This window comes from Portunus trituberculatus, chromosome 35 (assembly GCF_017591435.1).
Source record: "Portunus trituberculatus isolate SZX2019 chromosome 35, ASM1759143v1, whole genome shotgun sequence".
NCBI classification, from domain to species: domain Eukaryota; kingdom Metazoa; phylum Arthropoda; class Malacostraca; order Decapoda; family Portunidae; genus Portunus; species Portunus trituberculatus.
In genome coordinates this window covers 3,852,604-3,875,103 of record NC_059289.1, presented here as the reverse complement: position 1 = coordinate 3,875,103, position 22,500 = coordinate 3,852,604, and the positions used below count along the sequence as shown (strand labels likewise).

The following is a 22,500-nucleotide window of genomic DNA, read 5'->3' as shown; positions in this document are numbered from 1 at the left end:
TGGCAGTGGTGATGGTGGTGGGAGGTCGTAGAGTGAAGGAGATAAGTGGTAAGTTCACAAGACGATCTTCCCCTAGATTTGAGCCGAGAGAGAGAGAGAGAGAGAGAGAGAGAGAGAGAGAGAGAGAGAGAGAGAGAGAGAGAGAGAGGTGCTGTGTTCGACTCTCTTTCTCGTCCAGTCTTTTTGGTCTTCATTCAGGTTTTTCTCTCTCTCCCTCCCTCCTTCCTCCTCTTCCTCCTCCTCCTCCTCCTCCTCCTCCTCCTCCTCCTCCTCCTTCTCTCTCCTCCTCCTCCTCCTCCTCCTCCTCCTTCTCCTCCTCCTCCTCCCTCCCTCCTCCTCCTCCTCCTCCTCCAATGCCTGGCAAGCAGACAGACACATTGGCCAACATTCCTCACTGCTTGTTTTGAATCAAGAGAGAGAGAGAGAGAGAGAGAGAGAGAGAGAGAGAGAGAGAGAGAGAGAGAGAGAGAGAGAGAGAGAGAGTGTGTGTGTGTGTGTGTGAGTTTTCTTTACCTAAGCCACTTCAGGATTCTCTTTATATCTTATTCTTGTGAATGTGCAGTGAAATAATTTTGATATATATAAAAAAAAGGAAATAAGTGTGATAGAAACTTGATTTACTTGTGCACCACGTCAGCAGAATGAAGGCTGGTGGTGATGATCTTCTAATGTGAAGTTATGATTCAATTTCCACACGTCCCTCCCTCTTTTTATTATTTTTTTTCTCTCTCTGATTCCTTGTATTTTTTTTTTCTATCTTGAGTGGTTTGTATGCTATGTGGCTTTCCCTTTCCTTTTTCTTTTCTTTCCTTCTTTTCTTTTCTCCTGTTTTCTGTTTTTTGGTTTTATATTTTCTTTAACTTTTCATTATTTTTCCTCCCTCTGATTCCTTCTGTTTTTTTGTTTCTTGAGTGGTTTATATGCTATGTGCGTTTCTCTTCCATTTTCTTTTCTTCTTTCGTGATATTCTATTTTTGGTTTTGTGTTTTTCAGTATGGTGTGTGTATTTGTAGTTGTTTGTTTAGTGTCTTTCCTTTTTCGGATTCCTTGTATATTTTCCTTTTCTTTCTTGAGTGGTTTATATTCTCTGTGCGTTTCCATTTTCCTTTTTCTTTTCTTCTTTCGTGATATTCGGTTTTTGTCTTTGTTTTTCAGTATGTTGTGTGTTTTTGTTCCTGTTAGTTTTTTATTGTGTCTCAGTTTGTCTCGTTTTTCTCTGTTTCATGTCTTTTTTTACAGTATTTCTTTCTAAATGTGTGTTTTTTTAAATTCTTTACGCTAGTTTAATTGTGTGTGACTATTTCTGATCTTATTTCAACTGTTATGTAATGTTTCCCTATTTTTTCTTTCGTTATGTGTTTTTACCTTCTTTTATACATAATTTGTGTTTTCCTTCCCTTTCTCTTACTGCCAGGTGGGTTTTTTTTTTCTCCTCTTATCTTTTATCTCATGTATATTCTTTTTAGTACGTTCTTCTGTATTCCTTTATTTCCATCTGCTCTTCTTAATATTTTCCTTCAAGATTTTGTATAACAGGTATTTTATTCCTTTCTGCATTACTCTCATAATTTTTCCTTTAATTCTTCCCATTTTTCGTTGCCTCATTTTTTGCTACGGATTCTTTATTCCTCCTATACGATTTTTCCCCATTTGTTTCTATTCCCCTATTATGTTTTTCTCTGATTTTATTTCTCCCCTCCTCCTCTTCCTCTCCCTCTCTCCTCCTCCTCCTCCTCCTCCTTCTCCTCCTGGACGGATATTTTTTCATATATCTCCCCTGCTCCACGTATCTCTTCCCCCACGATGCTCCCTTTTTTTTAGTATGTTTCCCCGACAGCCATACCCTTTTTTTCCTTCTTTCCTTTGCCATTTTTCCCCTCGCTTCTTCTCCCTGTATGTGTGTGTGTGTGTGTGTGTGTGTGTGTGTGTGTGTGTGTGTGTGTGTGTGTGTGGCTGTGGGTCGGTGTCGAGAGGATGAGCAAGAAGAAAAATAGGAATACATCTTCTTCTATACACTTGATTTTTCCTTTAATTATGTTGTTATATTAGCTTAGAATTCGGTTGGACTTAATTTGGTTAAGTTAGGTTAAGATGGATTAGATCAGTATTTCAATTTATGAGAGAGAGAGAGAGAGAGAGAGAGAGAGAGAGAGAGAGAGAGAGAGAGAGAGAGAGAGAGAGAGAGAGAGAGAGGTGATGGTGAGGAATGACGGAGTATTGGTGTGGCGGGAAGGATTCACTGGGAAGGGGGAGGGTAGGTTTGGTATTTGGGGAAAAGGGGAGAGGGGAAGGACTGGAAGGAAGAAGGAGGAGGACCATTCGCTCTTTGTTTGGGTGACAAATTTACCAACGGATGATCTGCAGTGATCGTAAAACGCTGTCAGTCACTTGCTGATTGTGTGTGTGGGCTGGAGGAGGCGTCTGGGTGCGTGCGTAGGTGGGTGTGTCTGTGGGAACTTGTTTTGTGTATCTAGTGTATGTGTGTGGGCGTATGTGGGCGTATAGGTAATCGTTCTTTTCATATTTACTTCACAATTTCATACCCTCGCGAGTTTTTCCGCTGAAATGTTATGTTCGTATTTTGCTCTTGCACGTCTTCAGTTTCTTTCCTCACTTTACTACTAGTGTTTCCCTCCCGGCCTTCCACCTTCTTGCCTTCTCTCGTCTTGGTGTCCTTGCGCAGCCACTTGGCATCGCGCACTTAGCTCCTGTCCTGGCGGGATGGCGTGATGTATTACGAGAGAAAACAAAGTGAGTTCCCTGACATGCCGTCCTGGTTTAGATGCAAAACTAGCGCCGGTCTTCACCCTCATAGCGGCGGGAATGCGACGTGCGGGAGACTCTGCTGTGTGACGGATTCTTCCGCTAGGTGGCGCTCATCCCTCCCTGTCTCGCATAATAAAGGCTCAAGTTCTTTTCCCTGCAGCGGTATTAGTGTCTCGAGGCACGTGGAGGTGCTCACAGAATACAGAGATTAGGAAGTGATGAACGAGACCTGACGCTGAAGCAATTACTGATGAGGTAACAAAATAAATGTTGATGTTAACGCTGTAGCAAGAGAATATTGAGATGCCTACGGATACTTAATTGATTTTGTATCTTTTAAGTCTTCCTTTTCATTCATCCTCTTATATCCCTCTTTATAATTGCTCTGTGAATATTTACCAGCTACTTTTTGTATTTTTCCAAACTGTGATAATTTATTTGAATTGACTTTAATTATCATCACTTCGTTTTCGCTTCAACATCCACTATTCGCTCGCTGCTTTATGACCGCAATACATGTGACAGTAATACAAACATTTCATAAACTACAACATTTATGAACGTATCGATGAAGAAACACACGCTAGCTGGCTTTCATTGGATGCTGGCGTGCCTGTGTTTGGTGGTGAGGAAGCAGAAACTGGCACGAGGGAAGCAAGGAACGGCCAGGGCGCGAGTCAAGAGGGGTATAATGCACCAAGACGGGAGAAACAAAACGAGAGAGGCAGCGCTGAACAAACTGAGAGCTGAGCCTGGCATACCTCCGCCCCTCACGCCCCGAAGCATTACTGGCATCTCATTCTCCCTCACTGACACCGTTGCGCTCTCCATTGATTTTTTTCCAGGGAGTTTTTATACAGTTTTGTTTCCCTTGCGTGGTTGAGGAAGGAAAGTTAAGCCGATTTGAGGTCGAGCGTGTTGTTTAAAGTTCGTGTTTTATTTTGGTTTATTTTTGTTGTTCTTACTCTTTTCTTATCACTGTTTAGATTGGAAGTGCAGTTATATTTATCCATTTTTATCCTCATATTCCTTTTTTTCATTATCACTACTATTTTGTTTTCTATGGTTGAAATACTGGATTGATGAAGTATTTTCTCTTAGATGTGTGTGTGTGTATGTGTGTGTGTGTGTGTGTGTGTGTGTGTGTGTGTGTGTGTGTGTGTGTGTGTGTGTGTGTACCATTTCAGCATTCATAATCCACCTCAATATACATACATCTAATTACTGAACTATTAATTGTTACTGACTTTGTTGTTGTTTGTGTTCCTGGGATCGCATTGTATTCCACCCTCTCCTCTTCCACCACCATCTCCTTCTCCTCCTCCTCCTCCTCCTCTTCCTCCTCCTTCTCCTTCTCCTCCTCCTCCTTGAAGCTTCTGTTACCGGTTCACTGATACGTCACGATGCCATTCATTGTATTAACATAATGACAGCGGTATGAGACTCCGTGTTGGGATATCGCGACCCTGCAGAGGAGAAGGAGGAGGAGGAGGAGGAGGAGGAGGAAGGAGAACGAGGAAGAGGAGGAGGAGGAGGAGGAGGAGGAGGAGGAGGAGGGTGAAGAGGAAGAAGCAGTGGGAGGTAAAGGTGACGCTGATGTGTTTGATGTGGTTAACTTTTTATGTTGCAACTCTCTCTCTCTCTCTCTCTCTCTCTCTCTCTCTCTCTCTCTCTCTCTCTCTCTCTCTCTCTCTCTCTCTCTCACATACACACACACAGACACACAAACCACTTCCAACTTTCTCACCTCGACTTTCATTCTTCCCCTCATCACTTACCATCTCCTCCTTTTCTCATCTCTGCCTCCCTCCTCCCTCCCTCTCTCCCTTCTGCCCCTCCCTTCACTATTCCACATTCTAATAACATTCAGGACATCACTCAAGGACGTTTCCATCATGCACATTCGGTCCCGTGTGCCAACTCGGTCCCAGCTGATGCCAAAACCCAACACTAACCCAAGTGAAATGAAACAGAACTTCAAGCAAAAGAGAGAGAGAGAGAGAGAGAGAGAGAGAGAGAGAGAGAGAGAGAGAGAGAGAGAGAGAGAGAGAGAGAGAGAGAGAGTAATTAAAATAAAAACGTTTTGCGTGGACCTTACAGAAATTTGAGACCAGAGAGAGAGAGAGAGAGAGAGAGAGAGAGAGAGAGAGAGAGAGAGAGAGAGAGAGAGAGAATGATAAAAATAAAAACGTTTGACGTGGACCGTACGGAAATTTGAGACCAGAGAGAGAGAGAGAGAGAGAGAGAGAGAGAGAGAGAGAGAGAGAGAGAGAGAGAGAGAGAGATGAAGAGAAAAAGAGACAGAAGGACAGAGAGATAATAATAAAAAATAAAAACGTTCTACTTGGACCTTACAGAAATTTGAGACCAGAGAGAGAGAGAGAGAGAGAGAGAGAGAGAGAGAGAGAGAGAGGACGTTTCCCACTAACCCTAATGACACTCGTTTCCTTGATGTAGTTTTCCCTCTTTGTGTTCAGCGCCTCTTTTTCATCACTGTTGCTATTTTTGATCAGTGTTAAGTGGAGGTGCTCACAAGGAGGAGGAAAGGAATAATACAGACTATTTTTACACTTTTTTATGCTCCTTTTTTTCCACAAGCTCTCATAAATCCCTACCTAGAGAGAGAGAGAGAGAGAGCATTCCTTCCTATCTCTCATTCTTACTTTCATTTCTCTTTCATTCTTCACTTCCCTTTCTTTTTTTCCATTTTTTCCTTTCATTAGTGATATTTTAGTTCGATTCAGGAGAGAGAGAGAGAGAGAGAGAGAGAGAGAGAGAGAGATGGTAGTTCTTGGCCTGTGATGTTTTGATATTCTTCTCCTCCAATCACGGCCAAGCTTGTCATTACGTCATATCTCCGGACCTCTCTTATTGGCCAGCTCTCAGCCATCAACAGACTCCCATGGCTCTCCTATTGGGTCGATATATTAAGTTACTCTCTTTATGACGGAGGGAAATTTGTTGACGGAATTGAAAGAAGAAATACATTATTTTTTGTGTTTATTTGTTTTGGAGTATATAAGAATGAGTAATATGTGTAATTTTAATCATAAGCCAAGGATCTTTTACATATCTTTTTTGTTCTTTTAATTCAAAATCCTATATATCATTTCTTCTTCATGATAGCAAAAGGGATCTAATAATTTGTTAAGACAAGTGACACTCTATTGGTCTTGACTATCTTATCCTATGTCTTTCTTTTCGATGGTGTAGGTTGTCATTAGCAGCTTCTTAAAGGACAAGAGACTTGTTGCTGTGTGTGTGTGTTCCCTTGTGTTCTGTTCCACTATTTACTGGGCACGTCTGTGACACGCACAAAAAAAAAAAAATCATCCTACTTGCAAAACTCCTGCAACACTTGAGCATCTACTACCTAAACACACACACACACACACACACACACACACACACACACACACACACACACACACACACACACACACACACACACAACACCACTATGAGGAAAGCACACGCCACCCATTACAGAACACTACTAGGGAAGATACACAACAAACCACACCGTTACAACACCTATGGACGCCACAACGCCACACTACGTACGTAGGGCAACACAACGTAACATAGGAGCAGGAGAGGACACCCCCAACACATTCAGCTGGCGTCGGCATATCCCTTGAGTCTGAGGCGCTGCAGCATCTGGCCGCCAAGTCCTGGGAAAGTTTGCAAGGTTTGGTCTGATTCCGTGTCGCTCTTAGAAGGTGACAGCGACCTTGGTGGAATTTTAATCACCAGTGCAAATACTCCACCGCGGACACTTCCTTCCTCCTTCCTTCCTCTTTCCTCCTTCCTCCTATCTGTCTCTCGTAGGTGGGAGGTAAAAGTTGACCAGGATGAAGGCTGGGAGTTAAATACAGATGTTAATTAATGCAATAAATAATATCTTTTATTGGTTGTAAGTGCTGCATTTTAGGTTCAGGACTTGAGTTATGCAATATGTAGCTGTATTGTGCGGCATGAAAGCGTTAGGTCTTGTGCTAATAAGTTAAGATTAATAAATATTACTCTGCCTTGTTTAATTTTTAGACCGGTGATTAAAAATTTGAGTTATTTTATTGAGTGATAGTAAAATAGTGATCAAGAATAGATGCTCCATAATTGTGTAGCGTCACAGTGGCTGGAAAATAGCGACAGATGTTAAGTGAAGAAGTTTGGCAAGCTGACGTGACGCGAGCCTTTGTGAGGACGCCAACGATTCACAACATGTTAATGAGGATGATGCATTGTGTGTTTGTCTTCCTCTCCATTCTCGTCACAGGCCGCGGCGCTCATCCCGTATTTGCTGGCTTGTTATTCTTTTCCTTCCATTCACTTGCCTTTATCTATTCATCGGTTATCATTTATTTCATTATTGATTCACGAAGTCCCCTCACTCCTCGCCTCACACATAAGCGTGAAACAGGTTTTCTACATAAAGCCAAAGGGATTGTTTTCTACTCACTATAGTCTAATCTTGATCCTAATCTTATACTGGACTTATACATGATCTACCTTGTCACTGCAGTTGTTGCCTATTGCCGCTAGGAGTGGTCATGCATTACTCACAAGGTGGGAGGACTCATCATGCACCCTCTCCCGGTTTCACAAGATAACTCACTCGGGACGTCGCAAACTCAGCCCTCTGGCGACTGCGAGGAAGGTCCATATTTGCACAACATGTCCTTCATTACTTTTGTCTATCAAGTGAAAAGAGCCTCAATAATGAAAGCTGAAGAATGCTAGTAACTTCATTTTAATGTGGTTTTGATTATTCATTCATGACTTTTATAGTTATTTCATATCAACCTGCATAGTTTTATTTAAGCATTGAGTTTTAAGCAAGCAGAAAGTAACATCTCTAAGGACAGGTGAAAGGTAAGACTTAAGATCTCCAGAAGGCTGAGGTTGGCGGCGGGGACGAATCTGAACACTGCAGAGCCCAAACCTGCCATGGGACTTGTCCGCTCACTCCCCTCACGTCTCCTTCTCCCGGCTCTTCCTCCTCCTCGTCTGTTCTCTTCTCTCCTCGTGTAGCGCGTTAGCATTTGCTCTACTAGGACACCAAAGGGCTCCTACTCTCCTACACACCGAAGCCACGAGCGGAACGTAATCCAAAACGGGTCACCAACAAAAGTAACACTAAATGAGGGGGAGAAAATTATAGAGATCAGCTGAAGCAACATGCTTTCTGACTACCAACCAGGGACTAAGTGTGGGTGTGACCGACAGGCATCCCGTGTGTGTGAGAGAAAGAGAGAGAGAGAGAGAGAGAGAGAGAGAGAGAGAGAGAGAGAGAGAGAGAGAGAGAGAGAGAGAGAGAGAGAGAGAGGTTAGTTATAGGAAAGTTGAGTAAGGTTACCGAGAAGAATTGTGAGAAAATGGCGTTTTTCAATCTGTCATTTATTTGAAGTAAGAGATCAAAGTTCCCAGAGAGAGAGAGAGAGAGAGAGAGAGAGAGAGAGAGAGAGAGAGAGATTCAGATCACTTCTTTCGTTCATTACTTATGCATCTAAAATTAAAAAAAAAAAGTTTATCTTTCGTATTCTCTCTTTCGGTTTTAATTGAATTTTCGTGTTGTTTTTAGGGAGTCAGTTTTTATTTTTATTTTTATTTTTTATTTGCTTTTAGTTTTGACAGGGACGATTGGTGTTTAAGTAATTGTCGTGTGTGTGTGTGTGTGTGTGTGTGTGTGTGTGTGTGTGTGTGTGTGTGTGTGTGTGTGTGTGTGTGTGTGTGTGTGTGTGTGTGTGTGTGTGTGTGTGTGTGTGTGTGTGTGTGTGTGTGTGTGTGTGTTATTTAGATACACTTCGTTCTTGATTGCTCTATGTTCATGTATGTTGCCAAAATGACATGATTTTTTATATAAACATTTTTAGAGATGTGATTATTCTCATCACGTTTCATTTAAAACATTCATAAACCACAAAATTAAGTTTCTTTTTTGTCGACATTATTGTTTTTATTTTTTGTTTTTTCTCTCGTCATTATCCTTCCAGAGCAACGAGAGTGATGAGTATTGATTTATGTTGTATGTGGGGTATGTTTCTCCTTTTCTTTCCCTTATTATTAGTATTTCTAAGAATACACTTTGGTAAATAAAGATAATTAGCATAATTCTCGACATACCTGATTACTTTCTCATTTATTACATACAAGAAAACACCAATTAACAGGTGGACAGTGGATGCTCTATAGATTCTTTAAAGAGGCGTATTTCCATTCAAAGTTATAATGATACTCTCGTTAGACCCTAATTGCCATGAGGGAGGGGCGGCTGTGGGGAGCCAAGAGTCAGGTGTTCAAAGTGTTTCGGTCGTGAAGCAAAGAGTTTCACGCGGAAGGAGCAGAGAGGCGCCAGCGTGAGCCAATCATGGGGTAGTTAGGGTGAGTGATGCTGGTGGTAGCGTGACGCCTCCTGTCTTCCCTTGGAGAAAAAAATACCTACACAGATTTACTCACACTCACACACACACGCGCGCCAACACACACACACACACACACACACACACACACACACACACACACACACACACACACACACACACACACACACACACACTGTTGCACACACACTCTCAATCGCACATATCCATACACTTACACACAAACGCCATTTCTATAACTCGACAGACAGACTGACAGATAGACAGACAGTTTCTGGCAACGACTTAGTGTATAGTAATAATGACAGAGCTAATAATAATAATAATAATAATAATAATAATAATAATAATAATAATAATAATAATAATAATAATAATAACAATAATAATAATAATAATAATAATAATAATAATAATAATAATAATAATAATAATAATAATAATAAAAGAACATGGTCATCAAAATCAAAATATGTTAAAAACATAAAATATCAGATTGAAGTGTTGAACAAGATTAAGAAAAAAAAAAAAAAACATGTATAAAAAAAAATGAATAAAAGAACAAAAGAAGAAAAGCAACATGCAGACGAAAACTTATTTCACCACACAAAAAGTATAATCCATATAAAAAAAAATAATATCGAGCGATACAATAGACTAAATATAACAAGCCAAGCCTAAATATAAAAAAAAAAAAATACACACCAATCAATAATACAGAACAACGGTAATCAAAAATGGCCTCAAGCAAACCAAGACTTAAGATCGACATGCATATAGAGGACATTTACAGAATCAAGCCTTAATAGCGTACAGACAAACAGACAAACAAACGGATGGATGGACAGACCCACAGACTGACAGACAGATACACAGACAGACAAACAGACAGAGAGACAAATGTTTACTGGTGGACTGGAGGGAAGACAAAACACATCTTCTTAAAGTCTTAAACACGTAAAAAACTGTATGGATCAAACTTACATTCTTCCTGCCAGGGGAAAGTTACACCAAACTTTGACGTACCTGCGGAATGGAAGGGCGGTACACATTAGCACACTGATAGGTACAAAGGGGCCAAAACTCTCACGCTGCCCGGCGCCACACTTATTATTTAGTACTGATTCATCGTTTTGTGCAGTGTTCATGTGAAAGGACGTGTGGGCAACTTTTTGTTGTTGCGTCTTGTAGTAAGGAGTGCACAGAAGAAAGGGTTGCAATGTTTGTTTAGTATATACATTTATGACAGATATAGTTAGTTTTCTGTCTATGTGATGAAAAAGACAGGTTCGCGTTTTGTATTAAAGTGTGCATAGAATAATGGGTTGCAAAGATTGTTTACTATATATATTTATGACAGAAATAGTTAGCTTTCTGTGATAAAAAAGACAGGTTTGTAAAGTTTCAGTACATATGTTAGGTATCGTAAATTAGTTTTTTTTATGATAAAGTCCATTTTCGTGTATTATTCTTGTAGATTTTATTTTAGTGATTGTATTTTTCCTTTAGTTTTAATTGATCATTCTCTTCTATAGCGGTGTATGTTTTCTGGAGAGAAGAAATGTTAGTACCTGGTGTTTAGAAGTGAGGAAGGGAAGAAGACATTAAACATATCATTCCTAACCTTATTAATCATTAGTGTATTTACTCTTATAATAACATGAAATATCAACACAATAATCTACATCTAGAATCACCACAACACTGAAAATCCATAAAGAGGCAGCAGAGATTGTGAAAGGAGCCAGACACAACGTAAATAACCTTCAGTTGTGAATTTTGAAATAATACGTTGTTTTGATATATATTTCTCCACAGTTGCTTACACCTGCAATAATGAACACATACTGAGACACCAAGCATTCGTGACATTCAGGCCGCCCTTGGGGAACAGATGTTTAGCGAAGTGTCATGCATATTAGTGGGTGTTCGGTGCTCATGTTGTTGATGTTGTTATGACACCTGTGACACCTGGTGGACATCCGTGATAAAGGTGATGGCGTGCACACCTGTCCGGCCTTTAATTGTAAATGTCATGTTCACCTGCAACAGCAAATATTATGTAGGTGTTGAAATCATGTAATTCCTCGGTGATTGCGTGTGTTGGACTGGAGTGTAGTGTGTAGCTCTGCAGATGAAGTGTAGGTTAGTTAGGTGTAGGTAATGTGTAGGTGTGAAGAGTTATAAATCATATTATTCGACTGTGTAAGTGTAAGTGTATGAGGAGTGCATAGTGTAGCTGTGTAAGTAGATGCAGGTTAAGCGTAGATTATGTAGGTTCTGAATAGGTGTAGGTGTTAGAAACGCACCATTGTAGGGATTCCAAATGTATAAACTTTTGCGTAAATAAAAAATAAAGAACGTATATAAAACCTTTCCCTCTGAATCATTAAGAGGATAGTTGTAGTAAGAGAGAAGAGGATTCATGAAAACAGAAACATTAGATCCTTCACAAGACAAATGATTAATACATGATTTATCTTTGTGCCCATTGTCCATTGTAATAAGAAATGATTGATGATTAAAAAAAAATATATTAATTGATTTGCAAGATAAAGCATCGAGACGTGATTTATACAAGTGCCACGCTAATGGTCGAGATAATGGATGGCAATGAAGACCCAGCATGCTTTTGACCCAAGCTAATAATGGAAAATAATAGCGATACGATATAGTAAAAAAGATAAGTAAATAATGTGCATTGCCCGATACGCTTCAGTTATTTCACTCTTCAAACTTAATTACAGGTGATGGGAGAGCGTTACCGGTGAAAGGAGGGCACGTACTCACAATCTGATTCATTCTAGTCCACTTACTCTTCCCACTCACTTGTTTCAACTCTTTCATCTCCCTCTCACTAGTTGCATCTCTCTCTCTCTCTCTCTCTTTCACTTCGCCAGTCCTCTCTCTGAATTCACGTGATAGTATTAGAGCAAGGTAGGATAATCAGCGTTGACTCTTCTTTCAGTTCACCTTTTGTCTTGTATACATTTGCCAGAGTTTCCCAGCAGCCCAGCGTCCAGCATTTCCTCATTCCGCGCCGATGCTGCTGAGTGCATGAATCGCCCTGCTTGTCTTTCCACTTTACCGGCGTGTAGTGGACCCGTGTGTGTGTGTGTGTGTGTGTGTGTGTGTGTGTGTGTGTGTTTGTGTGTGCTTCAGTTCCCTTTCGTCTGTATCTTTCTTTCCTTATTTCTTTTGTTTTGTTTTTTTAGTTATCTTTTTAATCATACTATTCACTTATTCCTTTGTCTTCCAATCACATCTTCTTCCTCTTTTTTTTTATATTCTCATCTCTTTCTTTTACCTTTCTATTCCCCCTAGTTTCATTCCCTTTCATTTACCTTACCATTCTTCCCTTCGCTATTTTCCTATCCCCATTTCTTTTCTCCCATCTATTTCCCTCTTCCTTTCTTATCTTCCCTTCCCAACCCAACTGTCCAGACAATCCTTTCGGTACTTTTCTCTATCTGGCAAGGAATTCCTCGTCTTGCCTACCCGTTGCCTAACATGTTCCTTTCTATTCCTTCCCATCTTATTTACGCCCGTATCCAGAAACTCCTTACTTTTTCATCACAACAGATTTCAAAGGCTACAGAGAAAACTAGCCGGGATTTCAATACAGTTCCCCCTTATGATAAACTAGAAATCTTGGCAATCCATCACCAGAACTAAAAATACTCTTAAAAACACGAGTATCCGCAACTAGAGCCTTTGAAAAGTAGCGATGGTGAGAGAGCAGAGCGTTTCAGAATACGGGCGTTACTTCTTTCTACCGCATCCCCTTCCAAGACCCTGCTTCATGCCAGGGTTCTGTTTGGTATTCATGGCAAGGCGATCGAGGAAGAGATGGCCAAGGCAGTCTAAGTTCCTTTCTGACGTAGCCACGGCGGAAGGCAACGGAGTGCAAGACTGGGCGTGTTAAGGCGGGGAAGTGACAAGGAGGGACGTGGGGTACTGTGTGTGTGTGTGTGTGTGTGTGTGTGTGTGTGTGTGTGTGTGTGTGTGTGTGTGTGTAATGCCATTTGTAAGAGTAGATGATATGTTCGGAAAGCTAGTTAGGTTATGTTATGTTAGGTTAGGTTAGGTTAGCTTTGGCTAGGGTTGGGTTAGATTCTCTCGTTTTGACTTTAGAGAAACTATCAGCTGGTCCGTTTATTGAATGATGCCTAAGTGTGACGCTTTACCGGTAGTTTTCTATGTTTTTATTCATTCATTTATCATCGATGGATTTTCACGTGGAAAGCGTAGACATAAAATGAAAATCAGGACTAACGTTAATATGAACATTTCTATTGCCACGTTTCGGGACCATTTGGACTGTATATGAAAGAGAGACAGAAAAAAAAAGAGAAAAAAGTAACAAGCAATAGACATACAGACAGACATAAGTGATACATGACTAATATTTTCTATTCTTCATAATTTTTGTTTTCTCTTTCATATATTGTAACCTGAAGAAGACACAAGTGCTACCGAAACGTGGCTAATGAAAATGTACATATTGATTTACTTATTCCTTTGTTGCAGTGTACATCGCATCTCGTTTCTTCATTGGTAATTATTTTTATTGTTTTTCTTATTGCAGGTATGTGCGTGTGCTACTGCGTTGTCAGGTCTCCATTAGTGAGTACAAAGTTGCTGTTTTACTAATCTCTAATTAACACGTCGCTTTATATATTTATGGCAAATGCTGTTATCTTCTCTTATCATCATATCGTTGATCTGTAATCTCTTGTATTTATTTTTCTTATCTTTCCTTCCTTCTTGCTGCTTTTCTTCATTTATTCCTTATTTCCTTTTCTACCCTTCACATTATCGAGTCTCAGCGTTGTCCGTTTGTCATAAGGAATACAGAGAGAGAGAGAGAGAGAGAGAGAGAGAGAGAGAGAGAGAGAGAGAGAGAGAGAGAGAGAGAGAGAGAGAGAGAGAGAATGGCGGATGTAGACCATTTTTCATCCATTTATATGCTACACAGGCGTACGGAACATGGATAAGGATAAGCCTTGCGCGCCTCGTCCAACATTAGTCTGACAAACACAAGAATGAACAGAGAGAGAGAGAGAGAGAGAGAGAGAGAGAGAGAGAGAGAGAGAGAGAGAGAGAGAGAATCTGAACACAGTGAGAGCGTGACCGGGAGCATAGCGAGCGTGAGGAAGGATCTGAGTCAGTCGCCGTGAAAGTCCAGCATCCCGTCAAGGCAGAAAGCAAGCAGGAAAGTTTCGCAAGGTAAATCCCAGGCCTTTGTGGAGGGAAAAATGGCCTGGTGCGCGGTTCCCAAGAGATTGCATCCCTTCTTTGCTGAGCTTCTCTCCATCATGGCCCAGACGGAGAGAGGAGACCGAGACGAGATCGAAGTCGGCATTGAGAACGCTAGATTTGGGAGGAGTAGATTTGGGAGGAGAGAACGCAAGTGATGTGTATTGTTATCATTAAACCCATTCAGTACCATGACGCGCTTCCATATTCACTCTGCTTACTATTTGGTGATTTTATACAGCTTCAGAGACTCATGGAGGGATTTAAATAGTAACGACTGTAGCCATTAATCTTCTGACCTCCATAAACCCTTCCTAATGTCAATGAATTGGTTTAATCGTACACAAATCTCAAGGTAAAATTGTGTCCCAGTATTGAAAGGATTTAGTGGTAACACGTTATATTTTTACGTTGTAGGTCAAAATTGCTGTTGAGAAAGTTGTGTTTGGGAAGAGACAGTGAATATTATGTGTATTATTTGATATATGAAAGTAATGAAGTCAGTTTCAGGAAAGCAGCGAGAGGGAACAGAGGCGCGTTAGGAGATCAAAACTTAAAAAGAATTGTATTTTTTTTAACGTTTCTTTTTCCCTCCTCTCTGAATCACACTCTTTATCATCTGTTTTATAACCATTCCTCTCTCTCCCTCCCCCCCTCTCTCTCTCTCTTTCTCTTTCTCTATTTAACACCAAGGGAAAGAGTTAAAGGAGGAGAACGAGATGGGGAAAGAAAATGGAGGAAGGGAAAGGAAAGCGGAAGCGAAAGATCCCTCGAAGATTTTACTAATGAGATGAAAAAGCAACATTAGTGAGTTAAAGGTACAGTGGCGTGAGTTTTAGCAGTTTTTGGCCTCACGATATCTGAGATTTTTCTTCTTCCTTCTTTTTTTTTCCATCAGAGGGATAAAATTCAGGGTTTTAATTTTCCGGAGTGGTGGAATATTTACCTAATGGAGTGACTTATAGAGGGAGGGAAGGGAGGGAAGGGAGGAAAGGGAAGGAGGGAGGGAGAGAGAGAGAGAGAGGAGAGAAAGATGGTAGAATGGTGTTAATTTGTTATTGGTATTTCCCCCTGCTTGTTGTCTTCCCTTGTCTGTTTGTCTGTCTGTTTGTCTGTATGTCTGTCTGTCTGTCTGTCTGTCTGTCTGTTTGTCTGTCTTTCTCTCTCTCTGTTTGTCTGTCTGTCTGTCTGTTTGTTTGTCTGTCTATCTGTCTGTCTGTCTGTCTGTCTGTCTGTCTGCCTGTCTATCCATTTGTCATTCTATCTATCTGTCATTCTTTCTGTGCCTGCCATTTTCTGTGTCTGTCTGTCTGTCTGTCTGTCTGTCTGTCTGTCTGTCTGTCTGTCTCTCTCTCTCTCTCTCTCTCTCTCTCTCTCTCTCTCTCTCTCTCTCTCTCTCTCTCTCTCTCTCTCTCTCTCTCTCTCTCTGTGTGTGTGTGTGTGTGTGTGTGTGTGTGTGTGTGTGTGTGTGTGTGTGTGTGTGTGTGTGTGTGTGTTTGCGTGCACGTAATTATCTTATCGAGTGCTTCCACCTCATAAGTTTCTAATCGGTTCTGGGTAATGTATAACTTGCGTGTGAGTCTTGACGCGCGAGGAAGGTGAGAGGGAGAGGGAGGGTGAGAGGGAGGGAGCGTAAAGGACTATTAGGGTATTATCTTTTTATCTCACTGTCTCATCTACTCACACGCACATCAGGTAAGTGGCGTTACAATTACCTGTTAATGAGCGACACTTTGCACCAGTCTATTTATATAAAGGTGTGTGTGTGTGTGTGTGTGTGTGTGTGTGTGTGTGTGTGTGTGTGTGTGTGTGTGTGTGTGTGTGTGTGTGTGTGTGTTTAATTGTTGTTTTTATTGTTTTGTTTTGTTTTTCTTGCGAAGCCACGTGTCAATACTATTCTTTCTTGGTTTCTTAAGTCATGTTCCATCCTGTACTCCTAATTCATTATTTTATCAGTACGAATCTCGAGAAAAGTTTGTGTTTTATCGCTGTTTGATTATTGTGTCTGTTGCGTCTTTCTGTTCTGGTGTGTGTTTTGGCTGTATTAATCTTATTTTGGTATTCATTTGATAGTGTTTCTTTTTATTTAATCCCTTGAGTACCATGACGCGTTTCTATATTAATTGTACTTACTCTTTAGTTATTTTATACAACTTCAGAAATTTATGTGGGGGATTGAAAATAGTGAAGACTGGCCATTAATCTTCTGACCTTCATAGACCCTATTTAATGTCAGTAAAATGGTCTAATCGTACACAAATCTGAAGGTATAAATGTGTCACAGTATTGAAGGGGTTAACCTGGATTTGTTCCTCTATAATGTATACAGCCTCTCTTAATTAGTAATATTATCATCGTTAAGCATTACCCAATTCTGTAGCTAATGAATACGCATACACTCACTCTTCATTTTGGCTTCTTCCATAATACACACACACAATCACAATGGAAGGAAAGGAACAAGAAGGCCCAAACCCAACATTACTCCACTTTTTTATACATTTTTTTTCTCCTTCTCCATTACTCTCTCCTCATTCCCTCATTCCCTGCCTCAGTCCCTAAATCCTGCCTTCTCTCCTGCAGCCTCATTTTCATATCACGCCAAGCATCTCATCACAGCCTCAAGGTCGTCTCGCGCTTTCAGTTTCCGCCACCAGCGTAAATAATACCTGTACGTGAAAAAAAAAAATAATACCTAGGAGGAGAGAGGGCTAAGAATGAGACGCAGTGGTGATGATGGAAGAAAAGGAGTGCGGAGTGAGGAAGAGGGAGGAAGGGCGACGGGAGAGATTATAAGTTGGAGGATCAAGGAAGAGGAGGAGGAAGAGGAGGTGGTGGTGGAGGTAGTGCTTGGGTGGCGATTTAGCTTCTCACGTTTTCAGAAGGGCGAGGAGAAAGTAAGAAGCAGTTTAGCATTAACGAGAAATTGCAACGTCTCATTAGGGTAGGCCGGGAAAAAAATAGTGTTTGAGCCCTTAGTGGTGGTGGTGGTGGTGGTAGAGATAGTGCTGGTAGTAGTAGTAGGAGTAGAAATGGTGATGGTGGTGGTAGTATTGGTGGCTATTTTCTCTATCCGTATTTAAAAAGCACAGGAGAGTTTGAAATAAAAAAACCTAACAAAATGAAACGTGCCAGAAATCATTACACTTACCCCTGGAAATCACTTAATAAAAACACACTTCCATCCACCAACACTCTAAACTCTAAAGCATCACTGTATTGAACCGTAGAGGGAATAAAATCTTGTTAGCATTCCGTCGTCGCTGAGTCTCGCCCAAATTAAGCTTAGTGGCAGTTCAAAAGTAGATGCCTGAGATTCTCTATTGAAAGGCCAGGCATCTAAATAAAGGAGCCTTGAAAATGTCTCAACGCCTCCACTTCGCCTCATTAAAGTAGATAGGAGGAATTGAAGTATGTGAGATTAAGTATGTGAGATTTGGCCATGAATTCCTGTCCCATTGTGAGTGGGAAAGGTAGCTATGTGTGAGGGGAGGAAGACAGGGAAAAGAGTAAAGACGAAAGATAGTTATGAGTGAAGGAAGGAAGAAAAGAGATAGGAGAGAGTAGATGAGAAAGATGCTTACGAGAAATAGAGAAGGGAAGGGGAAAAGGTTAAAAGAGAGTAGATACGAAAGAAGAAAGAGGGAAGAAAGGAAAAAAGGGAAAAATATCAGATAGTGAAAATGTCTATGAGAGGGAGAAAGAAGAAAGAAAAGACGGAAAGAGGAGTAAATAGAAAAAAAAAATGGCTGTAAAAGACGAAGACAGAAAGAGAAAATGGGAAAAGAGAGAGTAGATACCAAAGACGTTTATGGAGGAAAGGGAAAAGAGTAGAGAGTACAGCTAGCTATGCGCGTGCTACAAGAGGGACATAAATGGTCTAAGCCTTGCCATAAGAGTGTCACAAAAGCGATGTATGTCCTTCATTACTTTTACCAAAGAATTTTTTTTATTTTTCCCTTTCCGAATAAAAACTTTCACATTCCCACCCAGCGTTTCCTTGACCTTCACTACAGAGTCCGAAGCTCCCTCGTTTGGTTGCACAGTTTACCAAATCAAATCATGTATGTTTCCCCAATTAATTCATTATTTTTTTCAGCTCCACAAATTTCTTGACTCATTCACTCGTTATCACTAAAATTTTGATGTTTTCTTAGGTTGAGAATCGCTTTACCTATTTCTTTGTCTAATATGATCCATCTCTCTAACTTGTTTTTCTCCTTCTTCTTCTTCTTCTTCTTCTTCTTCTTCTTCTTCTTCTTCTTCTTCTTCTTCTCCTCCTCCTCCTCCTCCTCCTCCTCCTCCTCCTCCTCCTCCTCCTCCTCCTCCTCCTCCTCCTCCTCCTCCTCCTCCTCCTCCTCCTCCATCTCCTCCTCCTCCTCCTCCTCCTCCTCTTCCTCCTCCTCCTCTTACTGTAAGCTTGTGAACTAGTAACCTACAATAATCTATCATTTCTTAATCCTTCCTCCTCCTCCTTCTCTCCTCCTCCTCCTCCTCCTCCTCCTCCTCCTCCTCCTCCTCCTCCTCCTCCTCCTCCTCCTCCTCCTCCTCCTCCTCCTCCTCCTCCTCTTTACTCACCTTCGAAATTGTATCCTGGTGTTTGCTTCATTCCATTTTCTCTCGTATTCCTTCTCTTCTCGAACGCCTCCATCCTGGCCACCAAGGCGAGGGACGGTGTGCGGGAGCGTGGGCGTGGAGGAAGGGAGGGGCGGCGAGGGAAGGGGACAGGGGCAGGAGGGGAAGGGAAAGGGAAGGGAAGGGTAGGGTCACCTTTTCTTATTGGTCGTCGTTGCTTTCTTTGTATTTCACTGTTGTATTTTTGTCTCGTGTTTGAGTCGTGTTGTTATTTTCTTTCTTGTATCTTGTTTCTTTTTATTGTGTTAGTTCATCCGTGAGCGTCCGGTATTCTCAAAGTCCACATGGTGACTTGTGGAGAATCGAACCGGGGTTTTTCTTTTCATTAGACTGTAGAAAAACACTATATAACACTTCTTAAGCCTGTTGGACCTTTTCTTTTTTAACCTTTCCTCTCCTCTCACTTCCGCTTTTTTTTTTTTTTGTATGTACGTAAGCTTTTTTAAGTGGCAGTTCACATCACTCCCTTCATGCAACTTCCCTGGAAAAACAATAGAAGATCATATCAAACTCACTTAATTTCTCTTCCACCTCACTTCACCGTAATCGCGTTTCAGTTTCATCACGAACCGCATCAAACGTAATTAATTTTCGAGTCGCCACTTTTCTATTCTATGGTTGGGGAATTCCAACCCTTTTGTATCGCGCTCCCCCGTCAATGGTGTTTGCTTTTGTTTTAATTCGTATCTAATCTGTATTTGTCTTTATAACACAACGTGACCTGGCAAAGAGCGGCGAATTTGTATAGAGGTAAGGAGAGTCAGAGAGAGAGAAAGAGGGAGGGAGGTGGAAGAAGAGGAGGATGGGAAGAAGGAGGACGATGACATGACCTTAATGAATGGTAGTTACTCTGATGTTCCCTGCCGTGGTGGTGGTGGTGGTGGTAGTGATCGAAAGTGAAGTAGGAATCGGGATGGTGATGTGAAATGGAAATGGGGAGCAAATGGTGATAGTGGTGATAGTGATCCTCATTAGAAGCGAAAAGGAATGTGACAGAAGAATAGAGGAAAGAAAGGCAGGAAGGAAGGAAGGAAGGAAGGAAGGAAGGAAAGAAGTAAGGAAGGAAGGAAAAAAAAGGAAGTGATAACCAAAGGGAAAGCGATGATAGCAGCAATTTAGTGATGAAAAGAAAATGAATGAAAGAAATAGAGGAAAAAATGTTACCTATATTGAACCTAACCTAACTTAACCCAACATTACCTAATATAGACTAACTTCAACCTGATTTAACCTAACCAAACCAAGCAACAAAATAAAGGAGAGAAGAGAAACTGGGAGAGAGTGAATGAGAGAATACAGATAAGACATTAAAGTAGAGAAAACGAAAATTATGAACCAATCCTAACCCAAGACAGACACCCGTACTCTAAAACGGTTCACTCTCTCACCATCACTGCATTCCAAAGGCTGTAATTGAAGAAACTTGTGTTTTTATGGGTATTTTGATGTTTTTGTTGATAGACTGACAAAATATCTAGTCCATTAAAAGGAGAAATTGTCTTGAGAATTTTGCTAATCGTCTCTGTGCTCTTTGAAAATTGTCGGGGTGAGAGAGCAAGGCGTTTCTGAATACAGGCGAGAATCTCACACACACCCATCCCAATAATCACAAGAGAGTCAATCCTGCCCATCAACTCTCCCATCAGTAGACGAAGACCTCCATCAACTTAAGTGTCCTTGAATTGTAACACTCCCAGTCCTATCATGATCGATTCACTCAGATTGTTTTTCTTCCCCAATGATCTTTGAAGGGAAGGGACGAAGAAGAGGAGGACGTGGGTAGCCAGGGAGAAGAAAGAAAGAAGTTAGATAGAAGGAAGGGGATGAAGGGAAGAGAAAAGGATGTAAGAAAAAGAAGATGGGGATGTTAGGATGGGGTGACATGCGACAGGGAAGGGAAATTGTCCAAAAGGGGTAAAAGTGAAGTTATGTGAAAATTAAGAGAAAAAGGGAAGAGAAAAGGAAATTGGGGGATATGAGATAGGGGAGGAACAAATAGATAGAAGAGAAAAGATAAACCCTATAAAAGTGGAAGAAAATGGGAAATACTAGGGTTGAGTAAGACTGATAGAAAAAAAAGGAAGGAAAAGAGGGTAGAAGAAGAAAAAAAATATAAAAAAGAATGAAAAAAAGAAAAAGAAGATCTGATGAATAAAGAAATAGAAGAAAAAGATGGAAGGAAAGTCAATTAAAATATGATGACTTAAGCTTTCTCTCATCTCTCTCCTCATGACTCTTTACCTCATCTTTCCTTAACCTTTTTTTTCCAAGACACTTCCCTCCTTTCACTCATGGCTTCCCTCCTTTTGATTCCCTCCATTCCTCGCTTCATAACTGGTTGTACACTTCCTACTCCTCCTCCTCTTCCTCCTCCCCCACCCCCTGCTCTTCTTCCCCATGCAAGCGAGGTGCAAATAATGGATTAATTAGAGCAGTGGTATGAATGCATAATCGATTTTGGAATGAGAGAGAGAGAGAGAGAGAGAGAGAGAGAGAGAGAGAGAGAGAGAGAGAGAGAGAGAGAGAGAGAGAGAGAGAGAGAGAAAGTGCGGTTTAAAACATTGGGTGTCTGTTCGGGCTGTAATGTATGCATGGGAATTTCCGCTCTAGAGTTTCGCTTCACTGAGGTGATGTGTGTGTGTGTGTGTGTGTGTGTGTGTGTGTGTGTGTGTGTGTGTGTGTGTGTGTGTGTGTGTGTGTGTGTGTGTGTGTGTGTGTGTGTGTGTGTGTGTCAGTGTGTGTGTTTGTGTGTATGTGTGTAATTGTGTTCGCAACTGTTACATTCTATCTTTGAAGTGCGTTCGTTCCTGCATTCTAACACACAAACTCTCTCTCTCTCTCTCTCTCTCTCTCTCTGTGTGTGCCATGGGTGAAAGTAATGACTGATTTGCCGCCACCGACGTGAATTCCTCGGCCTGACGGGTAAGTATGAGCGCCACTGGCCGTCAAACAATGCTTGGTTTCTATCACGGTATTGTTGGTTCAGCGTTGGAAGCGGCTTTTGATGATTAATGGTCTTATTTGCTGCATATTTTTCCCCAGGGACGCATTTGAGAGTCTGGTTTTCTGTTGTGTGTGTGTGTGTGTGTGTGTGTGTGTGTTTTGTGAGGTACGTACGTGTTTAGTTAATGCAATGTGTGTGTATTACTTTTGAGAGAGAGAGAGAGAGAGAGAGAGAGAGAGAGAGAGAGAGAGAGAGAGAACTGATGAACATAATGCTAGGTTCGTTAAACACACACACACACACACACACACACACACACACACACACACACACTCCTTCCTTCCTTCTATCCTTCCTGTATAAATCCGCGGTCGGCAAAACTCATCCCATCTGCATATTTTTGAAAAGTCTTACGTGATTTTTCCTGAAGATTATTTGCATAAACGCTGCCCGCTGTTTAGGGGCGGAACCTCCTCTTCCGACCCTCCCCAGACGCCCAGAGCTTATACGGAA

General features: G+C 41.2%; 1 protein-coding gene across 13 annotated transcripts in view; it reads right to left on the bottom strand.

Annotated features, from left to right (window-relative positions):
- Positions 1-22,500, bottom strand: part of LOC123513073 (mechanosensory protein 2-like) — a 738,351-nt gene that overhangs the window by 408,966 nt on the left and 306,885 nt on the right. For 4 of the 13 annotated variants that reach the window (XM_045269922.1, XM_045269919.1, XM_045269920.1 and 1 more), the window contains one exon: positions 10,134-10,175. The exons of 7 other annotated variants lie outside the window; for them this stretch is intronic. In XM_045269922.1, coding sequence (XP_045125857.1) covers positions 10,134-10,175 — 42 coding nt within the window. Of the gene's footprint in view, positions 1-10,133; positions 10,176-18,986; positions 19,525-22,500 lie in introns of all 13 variants that reach the window. 2 more of the 13 variants (XM_045269918.1, XM_045269926.1) reach the window with 1 other exon arrangement.